Raw genomic sequence first — 20,976 nt, 5'->3', positions numbered from 1 at the left:
TGGGGGGATGAAAAGTGGGAGCTGAGCACTGAAATGCTACGGTTTTGAACTAACAAAAGCTTAGATGATAATTTCAACAGCAGATGTGTTGAAGAAGGAGTGGAAATAGACAATAATGGGAGATGGATGTCGGTGGTCATGGTGATGGACAGAACATGGGACCACAAGCTCAGGTGGAAAAGGTGGATCGCCAGCTCTTCATGTGGATTGAAGAAGGAGGCATGGCAGTTTAGGGTGGGGAAGGAAAGTATCTATAGGAATAGTGCCAGAAGACTAGAGGATAGCAAATGTTGTCCTCTAGTTCAAGAAGGGGAGTAGAGACAACCCTGCAAATTATACACGTGTGAGCCTTACTTCGGTTGTGGATAAAGTGTTGGAAAGGGTTATAAGAGATAGGATTTAATAACCATCTAAAGAGGAATAAGTTGATTAGGGACAGTCAACATGGTTTTGTGAAGGGTAAGTCGTGCCTCACAAACCTTATTGAGTTTTTTGAGAAGGTGACCTAATAGGTAGATGATGGTAAAGCGGTTGATGTGGTGTACAGGGATTTCTGTAAGGTGTTTGATAAGGTTCCCCATGGTAAGTTATTGCACAAAATACGGAGGCATGGGATTGAGGGTGATTTAGTGGTTTGGATCTGAAATTGGCGAGCTGAAAGAAGACAGACGGTGGTGGTTGATGGAAAATGTTCATCCTGGAATTCAGTTACTGTTGGGGTACCACAAGGATCTGTTTTGGGTCCACTGTTGTTTGTCATTTTTATAAATGACCCAGATGAGGGCAGAGAAGGATGGATTAGTAAATTTGTGGATAGTGACAAAGGATGTTGTAGGTTACAGAGAGACAGAGATAAGCTGCAGAGCTGGGCTGAGAGGTGGCAAATGGAGTTTAATGCGGAGAAGTGTGAGGTGATTCACTTTGGAAAGAGTAACTTAAATGCAGGGTACTGGGCTAATGATAAGATTGTTGGCAGTGTAGATGAGCAGAGAGATCTCAATGTCCAGGTACTTGAAAGATCCTTGAAAGTTGCCACCCAGGTTGATAGGGCTGTTAAGAAGGCATATGGTGTGTTAGCTTTTATTGTTAGAGAGATTGACTTACAGAGCCAGGAGGTTATGCTGCAGTTGTACGAAACTCTAGTGCACCAACATTTGGAGTATTGTATACAGTTCTGGTCACCGCATTATAGAAAGGTGTGGAAACTTTGGAAAGGGTTCAGAGGAGATATACTAAGATGTTGCCTGGTATGGAGGGAAGGCCTTAAAAGGAAAGGCTGAGGGACTTGAGGTTGTTTTCATTAGAGTGAAGAAGATTGAGAGGTGACTTAATTGAGATAAATAAGATAATCAGACGGTTAGATAGGTTGAACGGTGAGAGCTTTTTTTCCTTGGGTGGTGATGTCTAGCACGAGAGGACATAGCTTTAAATTGAGGGGTGACAGGTATAAGTCAGATGTCAGAGATAGTTTCTTTACTCAGAGAGTAGTAGGGGCGAGGAATGCACTGCCTGCAACAGTAGTAGACTTGCCAACTTTAAGGGCATTTAAATGGACATTGGATAGACATATGGACAAGAATGGAATAGTGTAGGTTATATGGGCTCCAGATTGGTTCCTTCGGTCGGCGCAATATCAAGGGCCGAAGGGCCTATACTGCACTGTGATGTTCTATGTTCTATGGAATGCCATGGAGATCAACCGTCTGTGTTACTGTTGGTGAACGGAGGTGAAAGGATACACCAGGCCAGTCTTCTGGTGTGTCAGTTTGAGTATTGACTAAATTTTACATCCATGACATTTCCTGTAAATAGAAATGTTTCCACAATTGTTCTTTCTTCCCTCAGTACAATTTTCTGAAGTAGTCCGCTTGAGAAGAATGATCAAGTCAATAAAATAACTACTGTGCAGTGAGCTGTTAAGGGTGTTCTATTAGTATTTTTCCAATCCATTGGAACCTTTCCCTCAACTAGCAAACTTTGGAATATTATGACCAATGGATCCATTATCTCTGCTGCCACATCCTTTAAAATCCTAGGATGTAGGCCATCAGGCCCTGGGGACTTGTCTGTCTTCAATCCCAATAATTTTACCCCAACCTCTGCACCACCTGTTACTTTTGCGAGGGTAATAATGGCTTCCATCATTAATACTGTTACAACATATAATGTGACATCTCTGCCATGTATGTATTCCTCAATATTAATTGCCCAGTCTCATTTTCAAATGGGCCAATATTTATTTCTCTTCCTTTCCTTAAAGAACTTTTGCTATCTATTTTTATATTTGTTTTTTATCTGTTTTTCTTTAATTATTTACCTTTGCTCTTTTTATTACCTTTTTTGAAATTCTTTGTTGAACCTTAACAGTTTCTTCCAGCCTACCACTCATCTTTGCAATATGGTATATCTTAGTGTTGTATTTATAGAGTCATAGAGTCATAGAAATGTACAGCATAGAAACAGACCCTTCGGTCCAACCTGTCCATGCCGACCAGATATCCCAACCCAATCTAGTCCCACCTGCCAGCATCCAGCACATAACCCTCCAAACCCTTCCTATTCATATACCCATCTAAATGCCTCTTAAATGTTGCAATTGTACCAGCCTCCACCACATCCTCTGGCAGCTCAATCCATACACATACCACCTTCTGCGTGAAAAAGTTGTCCCTTAGGTCTCTTTTATATCTTTCCCCCTCACCCTAAACTTATGCCCTCTAGTTCTGGACTCCCCCAACCCAGAGAAAAGGCTTTGTCTATTTATTCTATCCATGCCCCTCATAATTTTATAAACCTCTAAAGGTCACCCCTCAGCCTCCGACGCTCCAGGGAAAACAGCCCCAGCTTGTCAGCCTCTCCCTGTAGCTCAGATCCTCCAACCTTGGAAACATCCTTGTAAATCTTTTCTGAACCCTTTCAAGTTTCACAACATCTTTCCGATAGGAAGGAGACCAGAATTGCGTGCAATATTCCATCAGTGACCTAACCAATGTCCTGTACAGCCGCAACATGATCTCCCAACTCCTGTACTCAATACTCTGACCAATAAAGGAAAGCATACCAAACGCCTTCTTCACTATCCTATCTACTTGCGACTCCAATTTCAAGGAGCTATGAACCTGCACTCCAAGGTCACTTTGTTCAGCAACATTCCCTAGGACCTTACCATTAAGTGTATAAGTCCTGCTAAGATTTGCTTTCCCAAAATGCAGCACCTCGCATTTATCTGAATTAACCTCCATCTGCCACTTTAGTCCATTGGCCCATCTGGTCCAGATCCTGCTGTAAACTGAGGTAACCCTCTTCGCTATCCACTACACCTCCAATTTTGGTGTAATCTGCAAACTTACTAACTGTACCTCTTATGCTCACATCCAAATCATTTATGTAAATGACAAAAAGTAGAGGGCCCAGCATTGATCCTTGTGGCACTCCAATGGTCACAGGCCTCCAGTCTGAAAAACAACCCTCCACCACCAACTCTGTCTTCTACCTTTGAGCCAGTTCTGTATCCAAATGGCTAGTTCTCCCTGTATTCCATGAGATCTAACCTTGCTAATCAGTCTCCCATGGGGAACCTTGACAAACCCTTTACTGAAGTCCATATAGATCACATCTACTGCTCTGCCCTCATCAATTTTCTTTGTTATTTCTTCAAAAAAACTCAATCAAGTTAGTGAGACATGATTTCCCACGCACAAAGCCATGTTGCCTATCCCGAATCAGTCCTTGCCTTTCCAAATACATGTACATCCTGTCTCTCAGGATTCCCTCCAACAACTTGCCCACCACCGAGGTCAGGCTCACCAGTCTATAGTTCCCTGGCTTGTCTTTACCGCCCTTCTTAAACAGTGGCACCACATTTGCCAACCTCCAGTCTTCCGGCACCTCACCTGTAACTATTGATGATACAAATATCTCAGCAAGAGGCTGGCTTCATATCCTTTTCCACAGTAAATACTGATGCAAAATATTCATTTAGTATCTCCCCCATTTTCTGTGGCTCCACACAAAGGCCGCCTTGCTGATTTTTGAGGGGCCCTATTCTCTCCTGAGTTACCCTTTTGTCCTTAATATATTTGTAATAACCCTTTGGATTTTCCTTAATTCTATTTGCCAAAGCTATCTCATGTCCCAGTTTTACCCTCCTGATATCCCTCTTAAGTATACTCCTACTTTCTTTATACTCTTCTAAGGATTCACTCGTTCTGGATTAGTGGTGCTGGAAGAGCACAGCAGTTCAGGCAGCATCCAAGGAGCAGCGAAATCTACGTTCCGGGCAAAAGTTCTTCACCTGGTGAAGGGCTCATGCCCAAAACGTCGATTTCGCTGCTCCTTGGATGCTGCCTGAACTGCTGTGCTCCTCCAGCACCACTAATCCAGAATCTGGTTTCCAGCATCTGCAGTCATTGTTTTTACATAAGGATTCACTTGATCTATCCTGTCTATACCTGACATATGCTTCCTCCTTTCTCTGAACCAAACCCTCAATTTCTTTAGTCATTAAGCATTCCCTATACCTACCAGCCTTCCCTTTCACCCTGACAGGAATATACTTTCTCTGGATTCTTGTTATCTCATTTCTGAAGGTTTCCCATTTTCCAGCCGTCCCTTTACCTGCGACATCTGCCTCCAATCTGCTTTCAAAAGTTCTTGCCTAATACCAGCAAAATTGGCCTTTCTCCAATTTAGAACTTCAACTTTTAGATCTGGTCTATCCTTTTCCATCACTATTTTAAAACAAATAGAATTATGGTCGCTGGACCCAAAGAGCTCCCCCACTGTCACCTCAGTCACCTGCCATGCCTTATTTCCCAAGAGTAGGTCAAGCTTTGCACCTTGTCTAGTAGGTATATCCACATACTGAGTCAGAAAATTGTCTTGTACACACTTAACAAATTCCTCTCCATCTAAACCTTTAACACTATGGCAGTCCCAGTCGATGTTTGGAAAGGTAAAATCCCTTACCATAGCTACCTTATTATTCTTACAGATAGCTGAGACCTCCTTACAAGTTTGTTTCTCAATTTCCCTCTGACTATTGGGGTGGTCTATAATACAATCCCAATAAGTTGATCATCCCTTTCTTATTTCTCAGCTCCACCCAAATAACTTCCCTGGATGTATTTCCGGGAATATCCTCGCTCAGCACAGCTGTAATGCTATCCCTTATCAAAAATGTCACTCCCCCTCCTCTCTTGCCTCCCTTTCTATCCTTCCTGTAGCATTTGTATCCTGGAACATTAAGCTGCCAGTCCTGCCCATCCCTGAGCCATGTTTCTGTAATTGCTATGATATCCCAGTTCCATGTTCCTAACCATGCCCTGAGTTTATCTGCCTTCCCTGTTAGGCCCCTTGCATTGAAATAAATGCAGTTTAATTTATTAGTCCTACCTTGTCCCTGCCTGCCCTGACTGTTTGACTCACTTCTGTTCTCAGCTGGTTCCGTCTCAGATCGATCTCTTTCCTCACTATCTCCCTGGGTCCCAGCCCCCACCTTACTAGTTTAAATCCGCCAAAGCAGTTCTAGCAAATTTCCCTGCCAGTATATTAGTCCCCTTCCAATTTAGGTGCAATCCGTCCTTCTTGTACAGGTCACTTCTACCCGAAAAGAGATTCCAATGATCCAAAAATGTGAATCCTTCTCCCATACTCCAGCTCCTCAGCCATGCATTCATCTGCTCTATCCTCCTATTCCTGCCTTCACTAGCTTGTAGCACTGGGAGTAATCCAGATATTACTACCCTTGAGGACCTCCTTTTTAAATTTTTGCCTAACTCTCTGTAATCTCCCTTCAAAATCTCAACCTTTTCCCTTCCAATGCCCTTGGTTCCAATGTGGACAATGACTTCCTGCTGGTCTTCTCCCCCGTAAGAACATTCTGCACCCTCTGAGACATCCTTGATCCTAGCACCAGGGAAACAACACACCATTCTGCTTTTTCTCTGCTGGCCAGAGAAACGTCTGACTGTATCTCTGACTACAGAATTCCCTAACACAATTGATCTCTTGGAAGCCAACGTACCCCTCGTGAAAGAGCCTCTCTTTCACTTCCTTGTTTAGCCAGGGATTCCACCCCCCACCCCCTTACAATCTTTTCACCCCTCTGAAATATGTTATAGTTAGGAAGAATTGAAAATCGCCTTAAAAATCTGCAACTACTCAACACCAATCTTGCCATTTAGACGTACTGCCCAACCCAAAGAGCTTCCCCCAGGCCTCCGAACTGGCAGGGCCAAATCTATCCTCACGCCAATGTTATTACCTTTGTTTAACTCTCGTACACTAGCAGTGGACATTTAAACAACTAATAGACGAAAAGGTTTCATACGTATCTCCATCCTCAATGATGGGGAGCCCTGCCCGTCAGTGCAAATATAAGGATGAAGTGTTTTCATGCACTCAGCCAGAAGTGGACGATTCACTTCAGCCTCCTCCCGAGTACCCCAACGTAATTGATCTGATAAAAGATCACTGGATTCGAGATGTTTAACTCAGCTTTTTCTATCTGTGGATGCTGCCAGACCTTCTGAGTTTCTTCAGCATTTTGTGTTTGTTTGTTTCAGATCTGCAGCATCTGCAGTTCCTTGATTCATTATAACAGGTGTCAGTTCGTCAGTCAAATCAATTCGCTTGATGACTTATCAAGAGAGAGCTTAAGACACTGGATACTGCAAAGGCCCAGACAAAATTCCATCAATCCCGTGACAAGCTTTTCCAATGCAACTACAATGGTGCCTTTAACACAACAAAGTGGATAATAGCCCAGGTTGAGGAGGTAATGGAGTCACTGTAATGTCACTGGACCCAGTAATCCAGAGAGGAGAAAGTGAGGACTGCAGATGCTGGATTTCAGAGTTCAGAGTGTGGTGCTGGAAAAGCACAGCAGGTTTAAGCACCACCCAAGGAGTAGAAGAATCAACATTTCGGTTATAAGCCATTCATCAGGAATCTAGAGAAACAGGTAACTGGGCACCTGGCTTGGAATCTCACCACAGGAGATACTAAAATTGGATTGGAAAATCACCAATGTCACCCCCCAGTTTAAGAAGGGAGTAATGCAAAAGATAGGAAATTATAGGCCAATTAGACTGACCTTAGTTGTTGGTAAGATTTTGGAGTCCGTTGTAAAGGTTGAAATTTCTGAATACTTTGAAGTGTAAGGTAAAACAGGGCAGAGTCAGCATGGTTTCATCAAGGAGAAGTCATGCCTGACAAATCTGCTAGAATTCTTTGAGGATGTAATGAGTAGGTTAGACCAAGGAGAGTCAATGGATGTTATCTATCTGAATTCCAGAAGGCCTTTGACAAGGTACTGCACAGGAAGCTACTGAGTAAGATAAGGGCACATGGTGTTAGAGGCCAGGAACTACCATGGATAAAAGATTGGCTGTCTGGCAGAAGGCAAAGAATGGGGATAAAAGAGTCCTTCTCAAGATGGAAGCCAGTGATTGGTGGTTTTCCACAAGGGTCAGTGTTGGGAACACAACTTTTCACTTTATACGTTAATGATCTGGATGAAGGAACTGAAGGCATTCTGGCTAAGTTTGTAGATGATACAAAGATGTGGAGGGACAGGTAGAATTGAGGAGGCAGGGAGGCTGCAGAAAGATTCAGATAGGTTAGGAGAGTGGGCAAAGAAGTGGCAGATGGAGCACAATGTGGGAAAGTGTGAGGTCATGCACATTCGTAGGAAGAATAGAGGACTATTTTCCAAATGAGGAAAAAATTCAGAAAATTCAGAAATATGGAGTGCTAAGGGACTTGGGAGTCCTAGTCCAGGATTCTCTTAAGGTAATCTTGTAGGTTGAGTTTGTAATTAGAAAGGCAAATACAGTTTTGTCATTTATAGAGTCATAGTGATGTACAGCATGTAAACAGCCCTTCGGTCCAACTCGTCCATGCCAACCAGATATCCTAACCTAATCTAGTCCGATTTGCATTTGGACCATATCCCTCCAAACCCTTCCTATTCATATATCCATCCAGATGCCTTTTAAATGTTGTAATTGTCCCAGCCTCCACCACATCCTCTGGCAGCTCATTCCATACACGCATCATCTGTTGCGTGAAAAAGTTGTCCCTTAGATCCCTTTTAAATTTGTCACTCCCACCCTAAACCTATGCCCTCTAGTTCTGGACTCCCCACCTCAGGGAAAAGACTTTGCCTATTTATCCTATCCATGCCCTTCATAATTTTGTAAACCTCTGTAAGGTCACCCCTCAGCCTCCGACGCTCCAGGGAAAACAGCCCCAGCCTGTTCAGCGTCTCCCTATAGCTCCAATCCTCCAACCCTGGCAACATCCTTGTAAATCTTTTCTGAACCCTTTCAGGTTTCACAATATCTTTCCGATATTTTAACAGGCGCCTAAGCAATGTCCTGTACAGCCGCAACATGACCTCCCAACTCCTGTACTCAATACTCAGACCAATAAAAGGAAGCATACCAAATGCCTTCTTTGCTATCCTATCTACCTGCAACTCTACTTTCAAGGGGGTATCAACCTGCACTCCAAGGTCTCTTTGTTCAGCAACACTCCCTAGGACCTTACCATTAAGTGTATACGTCCTGCTAAGATTTGCTTTCCCAAAATGCAGCACCTCACATTTATCTGAATTAAACTCCATCTGCCACTTCTTTGCCCATTGGCTCATCTGGTCAAGGTCCTGTTGTAATCTGAGGTAAGTCTTTTCGCTGATGTCTCAGAGAGGGTGCAGAATGTTCTCACGGGGGAGAAGGGCCAGCAAGAGGACATTGTTCACATTGGAACCAACTACATAGGAAGGGAAAAGATTGAGAGTCTGAAGGGAGATTACAGAGAGTTAGGCAGGAATTTAAAAAGGAGGTCCTCGAGAGTAGTAATATCTGGATTACTCCTGGTGCTACAAGCTAGTGAGGGCAGGAATAGGAGGATAGAGCAGATGAATGCAGATTATAGACCTCCTAATAGTCAGAGGGAAATTAAGAAACAAATTCGTAAGGAAATCTCAGCTATCCGTAAGAATAATAGGGTGGTTATGGTAGGGGATTTTAACTTTCCAAACATAGACTGGGACTGCCATACTGTTAAGGGTTTAGATGGAGAGGAATTTATTCAGTGTGTACAAGAAAAATTTCTGAATCAGTATGTGGACGTATCCACTAGAGAAGGTGCAAAGCTTGACCTACTCTTGGGAAATAAGGCAGGGCAGGTGACTGAGGTGTCAGTGGGGGAACTCTTTGGGGCCAACAACCTTAATTCTATTAAATTTAAAACAGTGATGGAAAAGGAGAGACCAGATCTAAAAGTTGAAGTTCTAAATTGGAGAAAGGCCGATTTTGACGGTATTAGGCAAGAACTTTTGAAAGCTGATTGGGGGCAGGTGTTTGCAGGTAAAGTACGGCTGGAAAATGGGAAGCCTTCAGAAATGAGATAACAAGAATCCAGAGAAAGAATATTCCTGTCAGGGTGAAAGGGAAGGCTGGTAAGTACAGGGAATGCTGAATGACTAAAGAAACTGAGTGTTTGGTTAAGAAAAAGAAGGAAGTATATGTCAGATATAGATAGGATATATTGAGTGAATCCTTAGAAGAGTATAAAGAAAGTAGGAGTATACTTAAGAGGGAAATCACGAGGGCAAAAAAGGGATATGAGATAGCTTTGGCAAATAAAATTAAGGAGAATCCAAAGGGTTTTTACAAATACGTTAAGGACAAAAGGGTAACTCGGGAGAGAATAGGGCCCCTCAAAGATCAGCAAGGCGGCCTTTGTGTGGAGCCACAGAAAATGGTGGAGATACTTAACGAGTATTTTGCATCAGTATTTACTGTGGAAAAGGATATGGAAGATATAAACTGTAGGGAAATAGATGGTGACACCTTGCAAAATGTCCAAATTACAGAGGAGGAAGTGCTGGATGTCTTGAAACGCATAAAGGTGAATTAATCCCCAGGACATAATCAGGTGTAACCTAGAACTCTGTGGGAAGCTAGAGAAGTGATTGCTGGGCCTCTTGCTGAGATATTTGTATAATTAGTAGTCACAGGTGAGGTGCCGGAAGACTGGAGGTTGGCAAACGTGGTGCCAGTATTTAAGAAGGGCGGTAAAGACAAGCCAGGGAACTATAGACCAGTGAGCCTGACCTCGGTGGTGGGCAAGTTGTTGGAGGGAATCCTGAGGGACAGGATGTACATGTATTTGGAACGGCAAGGACTGATTAGGGATAGTCAACGTGGCCTTGTGCGTGGAAAATCATGTCTCATAAACGTGATTGAATTTTTTGAGGAAGTAACAAAGAGGATTGATAAGGGCAGAGCAGTAGATGTGATCTATATGGACTTCAGTAAGGCGTTCGACAAGGTTCCCCATGGGAGACTGATTAGCAAGGTTAGATCTCATGGAACACAGGGAGAACTCGCCATTTGGATACAGAACTGGCTCAAAGGTAAAAGACAGAGGCCTGTGACCAGTGGAGCCCCACAAGGATCGATGCTGGGTCCTCTACTTTTTGTCATTTACCTAAATGATTTAGATGAGAGCATAAGAGGTGAGGAACATTTGAGGACTCTGGGACTATACTCGATGGAGTTTAGAAGGATGAGGGGGACCTGTTGAAACTTACAGAATACTGAATAGCATAGATAGAGTGGACATTGGGAAGGTGTTTCTATGAGCAGGAGAGACTGGACTCGAGGACATAGCCTTGGAGTAAAGGGACGATCCTTTGGAATGGAGCCAAGGAGAAGCATCTTTCGCCAGAGAGTGGTGAATCTGTGGAATTCATTGCCACAGAAGGCTATGAAGGCTAGGTTATTGAGTATATTTAAAACAGAGATAGGTAAGTTCTTAATTGCCGAGGAGATCAAAGGGAGAAAGAGGGAAAATGTGCTTAAAAAGCTATCAGCCATGATTAAATGGCAGAGCAGACTTGATGGGGTGAATGGCCTAATGTCTGCTCTTATTGTCTTCTGGTTTAATTAAAAGTCTGTAATTAAGAGTCTAATGATGACAAAGAATCTGTTGTTGCCATAAAAGTCCATCTGGTTCACTAACGCCCTCTCGAGAAGAAACATTGCTGTCCTTACCTGTTCTGACCTACATATGACTCAAGACCAATAACAATGTAGTTGGCTTTTAACAGCCCCCTTGGAAGTGCCTAGTGAACCACTCAATTGGATCAACTGCTAAAAATGTTTCAAAAAATGAATGAAACTGGCTAGCCCTCAGCATCAGAATTGATAGCAACAAACACAGTTCGATCAACACTGCAAAGTCTTCTTTGCAAACATCTGGAGGCTCGTGCCAAAATTGGGAGCAGTGTCACAGACTACTCAAGCCACAACCCAACATAGTCATACTCACAGAATTGTACCTGACAGACAATGTCCCAGATACCACTATCACCATCCCTGGGTATGATATTTCCTGAACCACCAGCATGACAGACTGAGTGGAAGTGGCGGCACAGTGGGATACAGTCAGAAGGGAGCTGCCCTGAAAGTCCACAAGATTAAGTGACTTCAGGTTAAACATAGACAAGGAAACCTCCTATGGATTTCCACATACAATTCTCTCTCTCGGCTGATGGATTGGTATTCCTCCACGTTGAACAACACTTGCAAGAGCACTGAAGGTAGTAAGGGCATAGAGTGTACTCTAGGTGGAGCATTTCATGTCCAGCACCAAGAGTGGCTCAGCAGTAGTATTACTACTGATTGAGCTGGTCAGGTCTGCAGCAGGTGGTGAGACAAGCATCAAGAGAGGAAACATACTTGACATCATCCTAACCAATCAGCCTGCTGCAGTTTCAGCTGTCAATGATAGTATTGGTAACAGTAACTAGCATACAATTCTTATGGAGTGCACGTACTGTCTTCATATTGCTATGAGGTTTTAGGCATGTACTGTACCTTTAAGAGAGAGTGAAAGCTGGCAAACACCTAGCAAAGTACTAAGTATGCTGAAAAATTTAAAAATGTAACATTTGGCTGTGAAACAAATAGCTGAGCTGAGTTGCTATGTTACACAACAAATTTGGATTTGGCCAATCAGTTTAAATTATGCCAATCAAATTTGAATTTTACTGTTTTAATGACATCAAACCAATGAGACAATCCAATGTTCTGGGGTATATAAATCAGGCATTTTAAACAGTTAGCTACAGTGGCAAACAGCACCAATAGTTTCCCACAGAGACAATCTCTGAAAGGTACCTGTTCATATGAAATCTGTGAAACAGAAGGCAGAAGAAAAGAAGACAGGAAGACACAGAAGAGGATCAACACAGCTGACTGGTTTTGAAATTTGATGTTTTTTGTAAATCTTAATCTGGGGGTTTTATCAGATCACTCCTTTGTTATTGAGGGGGACGTAGATAAACCGATCTTATAGTGTTGGTAGTTGTTGTTTAATATTCTATTGTCTTGGAATTAAAGAATTAATTGTTTATTTTTATTTAAATTGTGAGATTTGGGTCTTTCTTTATCATTCATACATTAATAGATTACGAGGGTGAGGTCAGCTTCTCTGTGTGTCTGCTTTAGCGTGCAGAAGGATTTATCCCATGTCGTAACAATATCAAGGATGACTCCATTGTGTTGCATGGCATTATTGCCATACTAAATAGGATAACTTCAAACATATCTAGCAATAGTCAATGGGCTGAGAAGTGGCAGATGGAGTTTAATTCAGATAAATGCGAGGTGCTGCATTTTGGGAAAGCAAATCTGAGCAGGACTTATACACTTAATGTTAAGGTCCTAGGGAGTGTTGTTGAACAAAGAGACCTTGGAGTGCAGGTTCATAGCTCCTTGAAATTGGAGTCGCAGGTAGATAGGATAGTGAAGAAGGCATTTGGTATGCTTTCCTTTATTGGTCAGAATATTGAGCACAGGAGTTGGAAGGTCATGTTGCAGCTGTACAGGACATTGGTCAGGCCACTGTTGGAATATTGTGTGCAATTCTGGTCTCCTTCCTATCGGAAAGATGTTGTGAAACCTGAAAGGGTTCAGAAAAGATTTATAAGGATGTTGCCAGGGTTGGAGAATCTGAGCTACAGGGAGAGGCTGAACAGGCTCGGGTTGTTTTCCCTGGACCGTCAGAGGCTGAGGGGTGACCTTTAGAGGTTTACAAAATCATGAGGGGCATGGATAGGATAAATAGACAAAGTATTTTCCCTGGGGTTGGGGAGTCCAGAACTAGAGGGCATAGGTTTGGGGTGAGAGGGGAAAGATATAAAAGAGACCTAAGGGGCAACTTTTTCACGCAGAGTGTGGTACATGTATGGAATGAGCTACCAGAGGATGTGGTGGAGGCGGGTACAATTGAAACATTTAAGAGGCAGTTGGATGGGTATATGAATAGGAAGAGTTTGGAGGGATATGGGCCAGGTGCTGGCAGGTAGGACTAGGTTGGGTTGAGATATCTGGTTGGCATGGACAGGTTGGACCGAAGGGTTTGTTTCCATGCTGTACATTTCTATGACTTACCAATACCATCGAGCAAAAGAACAATCCTGTATCAATGAAAGGTGGATGAGGGCAAGCCAGGAAGCATCACTAAAATTGGGGTGACAACCTGGTGAAGCTACATAATGAACTACTGTATGCCAAATAACATAAGCAGCAAGTGATCAACAGAGCTCGGAGTGACAAGTGATCATCCATCATCTCTCCAGAGGTTCCCAGCATCATGGGTGCCAGTCTTTAGCAATTCAATTCACTCTATGTGATACCAAGTAGTGGTGACACTAAGCTATAACTTCCTTGTTACCCCCTTCTTTTTTGCCTCTCTGAGGGGTACTCAGTTTGACATCGTATCTGAAAAGCAGCACCTCTGCTACTTGCAGTGCTCCCTCAATGCTGTACTGGGCAGGGAATGTCAACCTGGATTTTGTGCTTAAGCCTCTGGTGTGGGACTTGAACTTTCTAATGAAACAAAAGAGATACAAAGTTACCAGACATACCTTCACAAAGACAATAGCATCTTCACCAGTTCCCAGACCTCCATTGCTCGAACTGGCGTTTTCACATACGGCACGGATATAATACAGACAACGTCGAAAGATTTCATCGGCGAGAAACAGTTGCTTTGTCATAATCATCCTGGCAACCAAAAAACAGAATCCATAGGTGAAGATAGGAAAGTGAAAAAAAGAGTGAAGCGCTTAGTGAGAGAAGTTTCTCATAGGGCACAGCTGAGCTAAAGTGGAAGCTTTACTTTCCATCTCACAATTTTGTTTTTGAATTTTGTTAGGAATGGAGAAGTTTAGCCACAGGGAAAGATTGAAAAGAATGGGCTGATTTCTTTGGAACAGAGGAAGTTTTTGGGAGGTATAATTGCACAAATAAAGTTGAGGGGCCTGGATCAATTAGATAGAGATGACATATGTCCTTTGGCAGAGACGTTAATAACCAAGGAGCATATTGCAAAGTAACTGGTGGAAAAATTAGAGATAAGTTGCCCAAAGGATTCTGGAGAGCTAGAACACATTGCTGCAAGGCTTTTTTTCTTATAATTTGGACTAGGGTGTACAAAGTTAAAAATCACACAACACCAGGATATAGTCCAACAGGTTTAATTGGAAGCACTCGCTTTCGGAGCGCTGCTCCATCGGGTGGTTGTGCCACCTGATGAAGGAGCAGCACTCCGAAAGCTAGTGCTTCCAATTAAACCTGTTGGACTATAACCTGGTGTTGTGTGATTTTTAACTTTTTTCTTATACTCCTTCATCAAATATGGATGTCGCTGTCAAGGCCAGCATTTGTTGTTCATCCCTAATGACTCCAGAATTGATTAGGTTAGGCCATTTCAGTGGCACTTACAAGTCAACCACATTGCTGTGACTCTGGAGTTACACACAGGCTGGACTGGGTAAAAGCAGCAAATTGCTTTTCCTGCACATATTAGTAAACCAGGAAAATTATTTCATAGTCACCATTACGATGATTGGTTTCTCAATTTTAGATTGGTGAGTTGAATTTAAATTGATGGAATTTGAATCTATGCCACTATAGCATTGATCCAGGCCTATGGATTACTAAACAAGTGACATTACCAGACGCGATCATCTCCTCATAAAACTTGGAGGAAGCAGAAATGCTGAATGAATTTATAAAGTAATTGGATAAGTACTTAAGTTGCTCTGAGATGTTGAGCAACAACTGTAACATTAAAATTAGGCTGGATAGGTTGTTTTCTCTTTCAGTAAAAAATGGCCTACTTCTATGTAGTGGATATGGTGTTTTCTACTAATGACACATAAATAGGCACATATATATGCACACACACACATATATACACCTAAATCTCACACATACATGTCTGACACAGAATATACAGACATCACACACCATTGATATCTCTCTCTCTCTGACACTTACACAAGCACACCCACATATCTCTCACATACACACACACTCACAGACACACACACCCACATGTATCACATTGACACACACACCTGACCAAGACAATTCTGGAAACAGAATCAGAATACCTTTTAAAGGTAATGGACATAGAAAAAAGGCTTTTGGGTTGATGGGCCAAATTGGGAAAGGCAGTTTAAGGGAATGAAGTGAAAAGATTTTCATTAAAGACTTGGCGTTGTCATCAATCCCTACATAAATGTGGCACCAGAAAGCTATACAGTTCCACAATCTTTATTCATACAAAATCTGTAGAACTCTTATCTGACAACAACCTTCAGCTTTGAGTTTCATGGGCATGATAATCATCAGCAAGACAGACGTCTACGTACCATTTCTTGCTCTCTTCATGGCAATCTGAATGGTGTAGCATTCCAAAGTTCCTTTACAATTGACTAAACAGTAACTCCTCATTGCACAGTTTGGCCACTACAGGAAAAACACCCAGCTCTGTAGTGTTTTTGAGATATTTATGCATGTACTCCCTGGTTTGCAAATATGTTTCATTTTTAAATTTGTTCACAAGTGATATGCAAATAGGAACACAACGTACAACAATATAAAATAGAAGTATGCGGAAACATTCATATGATGGATCTTTGTTTTAAAGATTAAGACATGTCTGTAAGGGATTGCTTTCATAATTAAGAGCATTTATAAGTCAGATGTTCAAAAATCGGGGACCTCCTGTGTAGTTGTCCAGGTTTTAGACAATAATAGCCAGTAGAAACAGGACCTCCAAGGACTCCTGTCTCCTTTTCTCTCAAACAGAAAATCTGGCATCTTCCTGAGAGTGATTTGCCCCTTCTCCTCACAAGCATTCTTTGTGTTCCTCTTTATTTCTGCTTTCTCTTTGTGTCTGCCTCTATGTGTTGATTACCTTCACCTTCCAGTTCCTCTGCTGTATTTCTCATTTCTGCCTGCAGCTGGTCTTTTGTGTTTTCTAGCCACACATCTTCTACCTTAATTTGTTTTCCTGCTGGTGCTGCTTCCAGGTCAAGGGTTCATAGGTCATGTGAACAAGCATTTCATATTATCCAAACAGATTACAATTGATTAAAACTCTTGAAAGTCCCTTTCAAACAATCTTGTAAATACTTACAGGCTCAATATGCCTTTTAAAGAAATTATATAATTTCCATATTATTCTGCTTCCAGGCCAAATGCCAACACACATCTTTTAAATAAATCAGTGAATAGCTTCTCTCAAAGTCACTCCAAACTATTAACAGTTCTACATTCTGGATAATTATGGATGGACAATAAATGTTGGCCTAGCTAGTAATACCCACATCCCATGAATGCTTTTTAAAAAAAATACCTGCTATTGCTGATCTTTAAGTTACGGATATTGACTTTCCAAACATTAAAAGCTTTCCAACATCTGAAAAAGAATGTGATTTAGTTATGGCAAAAAGATAGCAAAGTAAAAGCCTAGCCAGCAAATCAATCTCTGCTAACTGACAGTTTTTTTATTGCTTTATTTTCTGCTGATTCCTGGGAATTGTTGAATTATCAAAATTTTCAAACAATTTGCATGAAACTTTCCACCTAGCTGCCTTGATACATAGTATAAATCAGAGATAATAGGTTTACACAATTTACAGGAGTGAGGTAGGCAGGTTGGCCAATCAAATTCAGCGATTTGAACATCGTGTGTCTCACTCAAATTTAATATGACCACATGTCACCCAGGTTTGGGGAGGACACAAAATAATTGCTGCCAGGAAACTTTGGATATTCCTTGGTCTGCAAACAGGATTTTGCACAGGGAGGAACAAAAAAAGATGGATTCAGGAACAGTGACAACTTTCCAAATTGATCTGAAGAAGGAATCCTGGTCTCTAATCGACACAAAGGAGATATTTAGACCACAGAGAAAGCTTCAGTGCAGCAGTTTGATCCCAGTGGACTTCAGTTAGACTTCCTCTCAAAATAATACAAGAGTATAATTTAAGTACAAATGTTGAATTGCAAAGTTTATGAGGCTCCCAGTTGATTTATTCTTCTTGAAAAACAATTCCATCCACAAAGAAATGGCATTTATATAGCATTTTAAAGTAGTAAAATGTTTCAAGGTGTTTCACAAGAACATGATAAGTAAAATCTGATACCAAGCCTTATATGGATGCATTACATAGGTCCTAAGAAGGATCTTACGGGAGGAAAAAACAGCGATGGGAGGAACCTATAGGGGGATACAAGGCAGCCAAAATTGACAGGGATAAAACTGAAAAATAAGCAGAAAGTGTTGCCAGGCAACCATTGGTATGCAGGCAATAGTCTTTCCAAAAGCAACTTTTCCAGGAATTACAGACCATACACCACATCTTTCATCTCCAAATGTAGTATTTCCAAGTTTACAAATGATACAAGCTGAACAGAAATGTATGTTGTGAGGAGAATATAAAGTGGTTTTCAGCTGGTGAATGGGGTAAGAACATGTCAGATGGAATATAATGTGGGAAAATGTGAAGTTTTTCACTTTAGTAAGAGGAATGGATGTGTAGAGTATTTCTTAGATGGTGAGAGGCTTAATGTGGAAAGATAGGTTTTTCCCCAGGGTAAGGGAGTCTAAAACTAGAGAGCAGAGGTTTACGGTGAGAGGGGAAAGATTTAAAAGGGACCTAAGGGTCAATGTTTTCATGCAGGATAGGCAGTACGGGCCAAATGCAGGCAAGAGGGACTAGATTAATTTAAGATCTGGTTGGTGTGAATGAGTTGGACCAAATAGGTCTATGACTCTATTTAAAGACAAGGTAGATGAAAGTAAGATGTTTCCCCCGGTTGGGGAGTATAGAATCAAGGGCCACAGATTAAAATTAAGACGGATGCCAGTTAGGACCAAAATAAGAAATGTTGTGAGAAGATTTGTAGCTCAGGTTGAGATTCTGGATGTAGATTTGCTCGCTGAGCTAGAAGGTTCATTTCCAAATGTTTCGTCACCCTACTAGGTAATATCTTCAGTGGGCCTCCAGGTGAAGCACTATACATGATTCCTGCTTTCTATTTATATGTTTGGGTTTCTTTGGGTTGGTGATGTCATTTTCTGTGATGTCATTTCCTTTGGTGACATCATTTCCTGTTCTTTTTCTCAATGGGTGATAGATGGGGTCTAACTCAATGTGTTTGTTGATAGAGTTCCGGTTGGAATGCCATGCTTCTAGGAATTCTCGTGCATGTCTCTGTTTGGCTTGTCCTGGGATGGACGTGTTGTCCCAGTCAAAGTGGTGTCCTTCCTTATCCGTATGTAAGCATACTAGTGAGAGAGGGTCATGTCGTTTTGTGGCTAATTGGTGCTCATGTATCCAGATGGATCCAACACACCAAGCTTCTACGGATTACCCAAAATTCACAAATCAGGAGCCACCCCCCCTCAGACCCATAGTCGCGCTACCTGGAACACCAACTTACAGATTGGCCAAGGGGCTACATCAAAGACTAAAACACTTAGTAGAAGAGCTGGGCTGAGGAGTGGCAGATGGAGTTCAACCCTGCCAAGTGTGAGGTTGTCCATTTTGGAAAGACAAATAAGAATGCGGAATACAGGGTTAACGGTAGGATTCTTAGTGAAGTGGAGGAACAGAGGGATCTTGGGGTCTATGTTCATAGATCTTTGAAAGTTGCCACTCAGGTGGATAGAGCTTGTAAGAAGGCCTATGGTATATTAGCGTTCATTAGCAAAGGGATTGAATTCAAGAGTCATGAAGTGATGTTGCAACTGTACAGGACTTTGGTTAGGCCACATTTGGAGTACTGTGTGCAGTTCTGGTCGCCTCACTTTAGGAAAGATGTGGAAGCTTTAGAGAGGGTGCAGAGAAGATTTACCAGGATGTTGCCTGGAATGGAGAATAGGTCGTACGAGGATAGGTTGAGAGTGCTAGGCCTTTTCTTGTTGGAACAGCAAAGGATGAGGGGTGACTTGATAGAGGTTTATAAGATGATCAGAGGAATAGATAGAGTAGACGGTCAGAAACTTTTTCCCCAGGTGCAACAGAGTGTTACAAGGGGACATAAATTTAAGGTGAAGGGTGGAAGGTATAGGGGAGATGTCAGGGGTGGGTTCTTTACCCAGAGAGTGGTGGGGGCATGGAATGCGCTGCCTGTGGGAGTGGTAGAGTCAGAATCTTTGGTGACCTTTAAGCGGCAATTGGATAGGTACATGGATGGGTGCTTAAGCTAGGACAAATGTTCGGCACAACATCATGGGCCGAAGGGCCTGTTCTGTACTGTATTGTTCTATGTTCTATGTTCTATGTTCTAAGATTCACACCACTCCACCCATTCTACCCAAGAATTCCTGAAGACCATTAAATATACTAATGGTCTCCTTTGATGTAACAGCCCTGTTTACATCAATCAACATTAACCTGGCCAAGGAAACACTGACTACCCTTTTAGAAGATTTAGGGTGTAGGTTTGCTTGCTGAGCTGTAGGTTTGATATCCAGACGTTTCATTACCTGGCTTGGTAACATCATCAGCGGCGACCTCCAAGTGAAGCGAAGCTGTTGTCTCCTGCTTTCTATTTATATCTTTCTCCTGGATGGGCTTCCTGGGGTTTGTGGTGATGTCATTTCCTGTTCGTTTTCTGAGGGGTTGATAATTGGCATCTAGATCTATGTGCTTGTTTATGGCGTTGTGGTTGGAGTGCCAGGCCTCTAGGAATTCTCTGGCATGTCTTTGCTTAGCCTGTCCCAGGATGGATGTGTTGTCCCAGTCGAAATGGTGTTTTTTTTTCATCCGTGTGTAGGGCTATGAGGGAGAAGGGGTCGTGTCTTTTTGTGGCTAGCTGGTGTTCATGTATCCTGGTGGCTAACTTTCTTCCTGTTTGTCCTAAGTAGTGTTTGTGGCAGTCCTTGCATGGAATATTATAGATGACGTTGGTATAAAATTCCATGCAAGGACTGCCACAAACACTATGTAGGACAAACAGGAAGAAAGTTAGCCACCAGGATACATGAACACCAGCTTCATTCAGCAATCAGCCTGGTGAACTTCTTTGAAACTACCTCTAATGCCTGCCTTAAAAACTTACACAGAACTCCAGATGCAATCTCACTGACACCCTGTGCAGCTGTATAAAAACATCCCAGATTTTAAATTCCAACTTCCTGGCTATAAAAGCTATTTGCCTTCTTAATTACATTTCAGGTGGAGGATGACCGTTTTTGGAATGGTAACTGTTTCTCTCTCTGTAGCTGCTACTAGTCATGTTACATATTTCCAGCATCTTTTCATTTTAGAAGGCAGCCAACCTGAAATTTAGGAAGACAGGCAGTTGATAGATCCTGTAGAAATAACACCTTTCAACCAACCACTCCATTACAGGGATGCTTTCTATTCCACCTTTTTCATACACAGAAGTAATCTGAAAAAAAAAGCAGTTAGACAAATAAATTCGACAGTCAGGAATAAACTGGGACTTATAAAAATAATGTCAACAGTTTAACTGAAGAGGTCACAGAGCTGAAGGCCTGTAAGGTTTGTGTTTAGAATTACGAGGAAATGAAACTTTGTAAAATTTGAATCTTTACATGTCTGAAATACATTGGAGCTCAATGCAGCCA

At 42.1% G+C, this 20,976-nt stretch overlaps 1 protein-coding gene across 1 annotated transcript in view; it reads right to left on the bottom strand.

Moving 5' to 3' along the window:
• LOC122540190 (dynein axonemal heavy chain 6-like) overlaps positions 1–20,770 on the bottom strand; it is a 1,075,999-nt gene extending 1,055,229 nt beyond the window's left edge. Inside the window, exons 1-3 of the mRNA XM_087984706.1 lie at positions 20,665–20,770; positions 16,729–16,791; positions 13,946–14,084 (exon numbers count right to left, since the gene is read on the bottom strand). Coding sequence (XP_087840832.1) covers positions 13,946–14,084; positions 16,729–16,791; positions 20,665–20,732 — 270 coding nt within the window. The 5' untranslated portion in view covers positions 20,733–20,770. The remainder of the gene's footprint in view (positions 1–13,945; positions 14,085–16,728; positions 16,792–20,664) is intronic.
• Positions 20,771–20,976: the final 206 nt, after the last annotated feature.

This window comes from Chiloscyllium plagiosum, unplaced genomic scaffold (assembly GCF_037043375.1).
Source record: "Chiloscyllium plagiosum isolate Xiang-an unplaced genomic scaffold, Cpla_swu_hap1 HiC_scaffold_3, whole genome shotgun sequence".
Taxonomy (NCBI): domain Eukaryota; kingdom Metazoa; phylum Chordata; class Chondrichthyes; order Orectolobiformes; family Hemiscylliidae; genus Chiloscyllium; species Chiloscyllium plagiosum.
The sequence above is the reverse complement of the archived record's forward strand: the minus strand, read 5'-3'. Positions and strand labels throughout refer to the sequence as shown.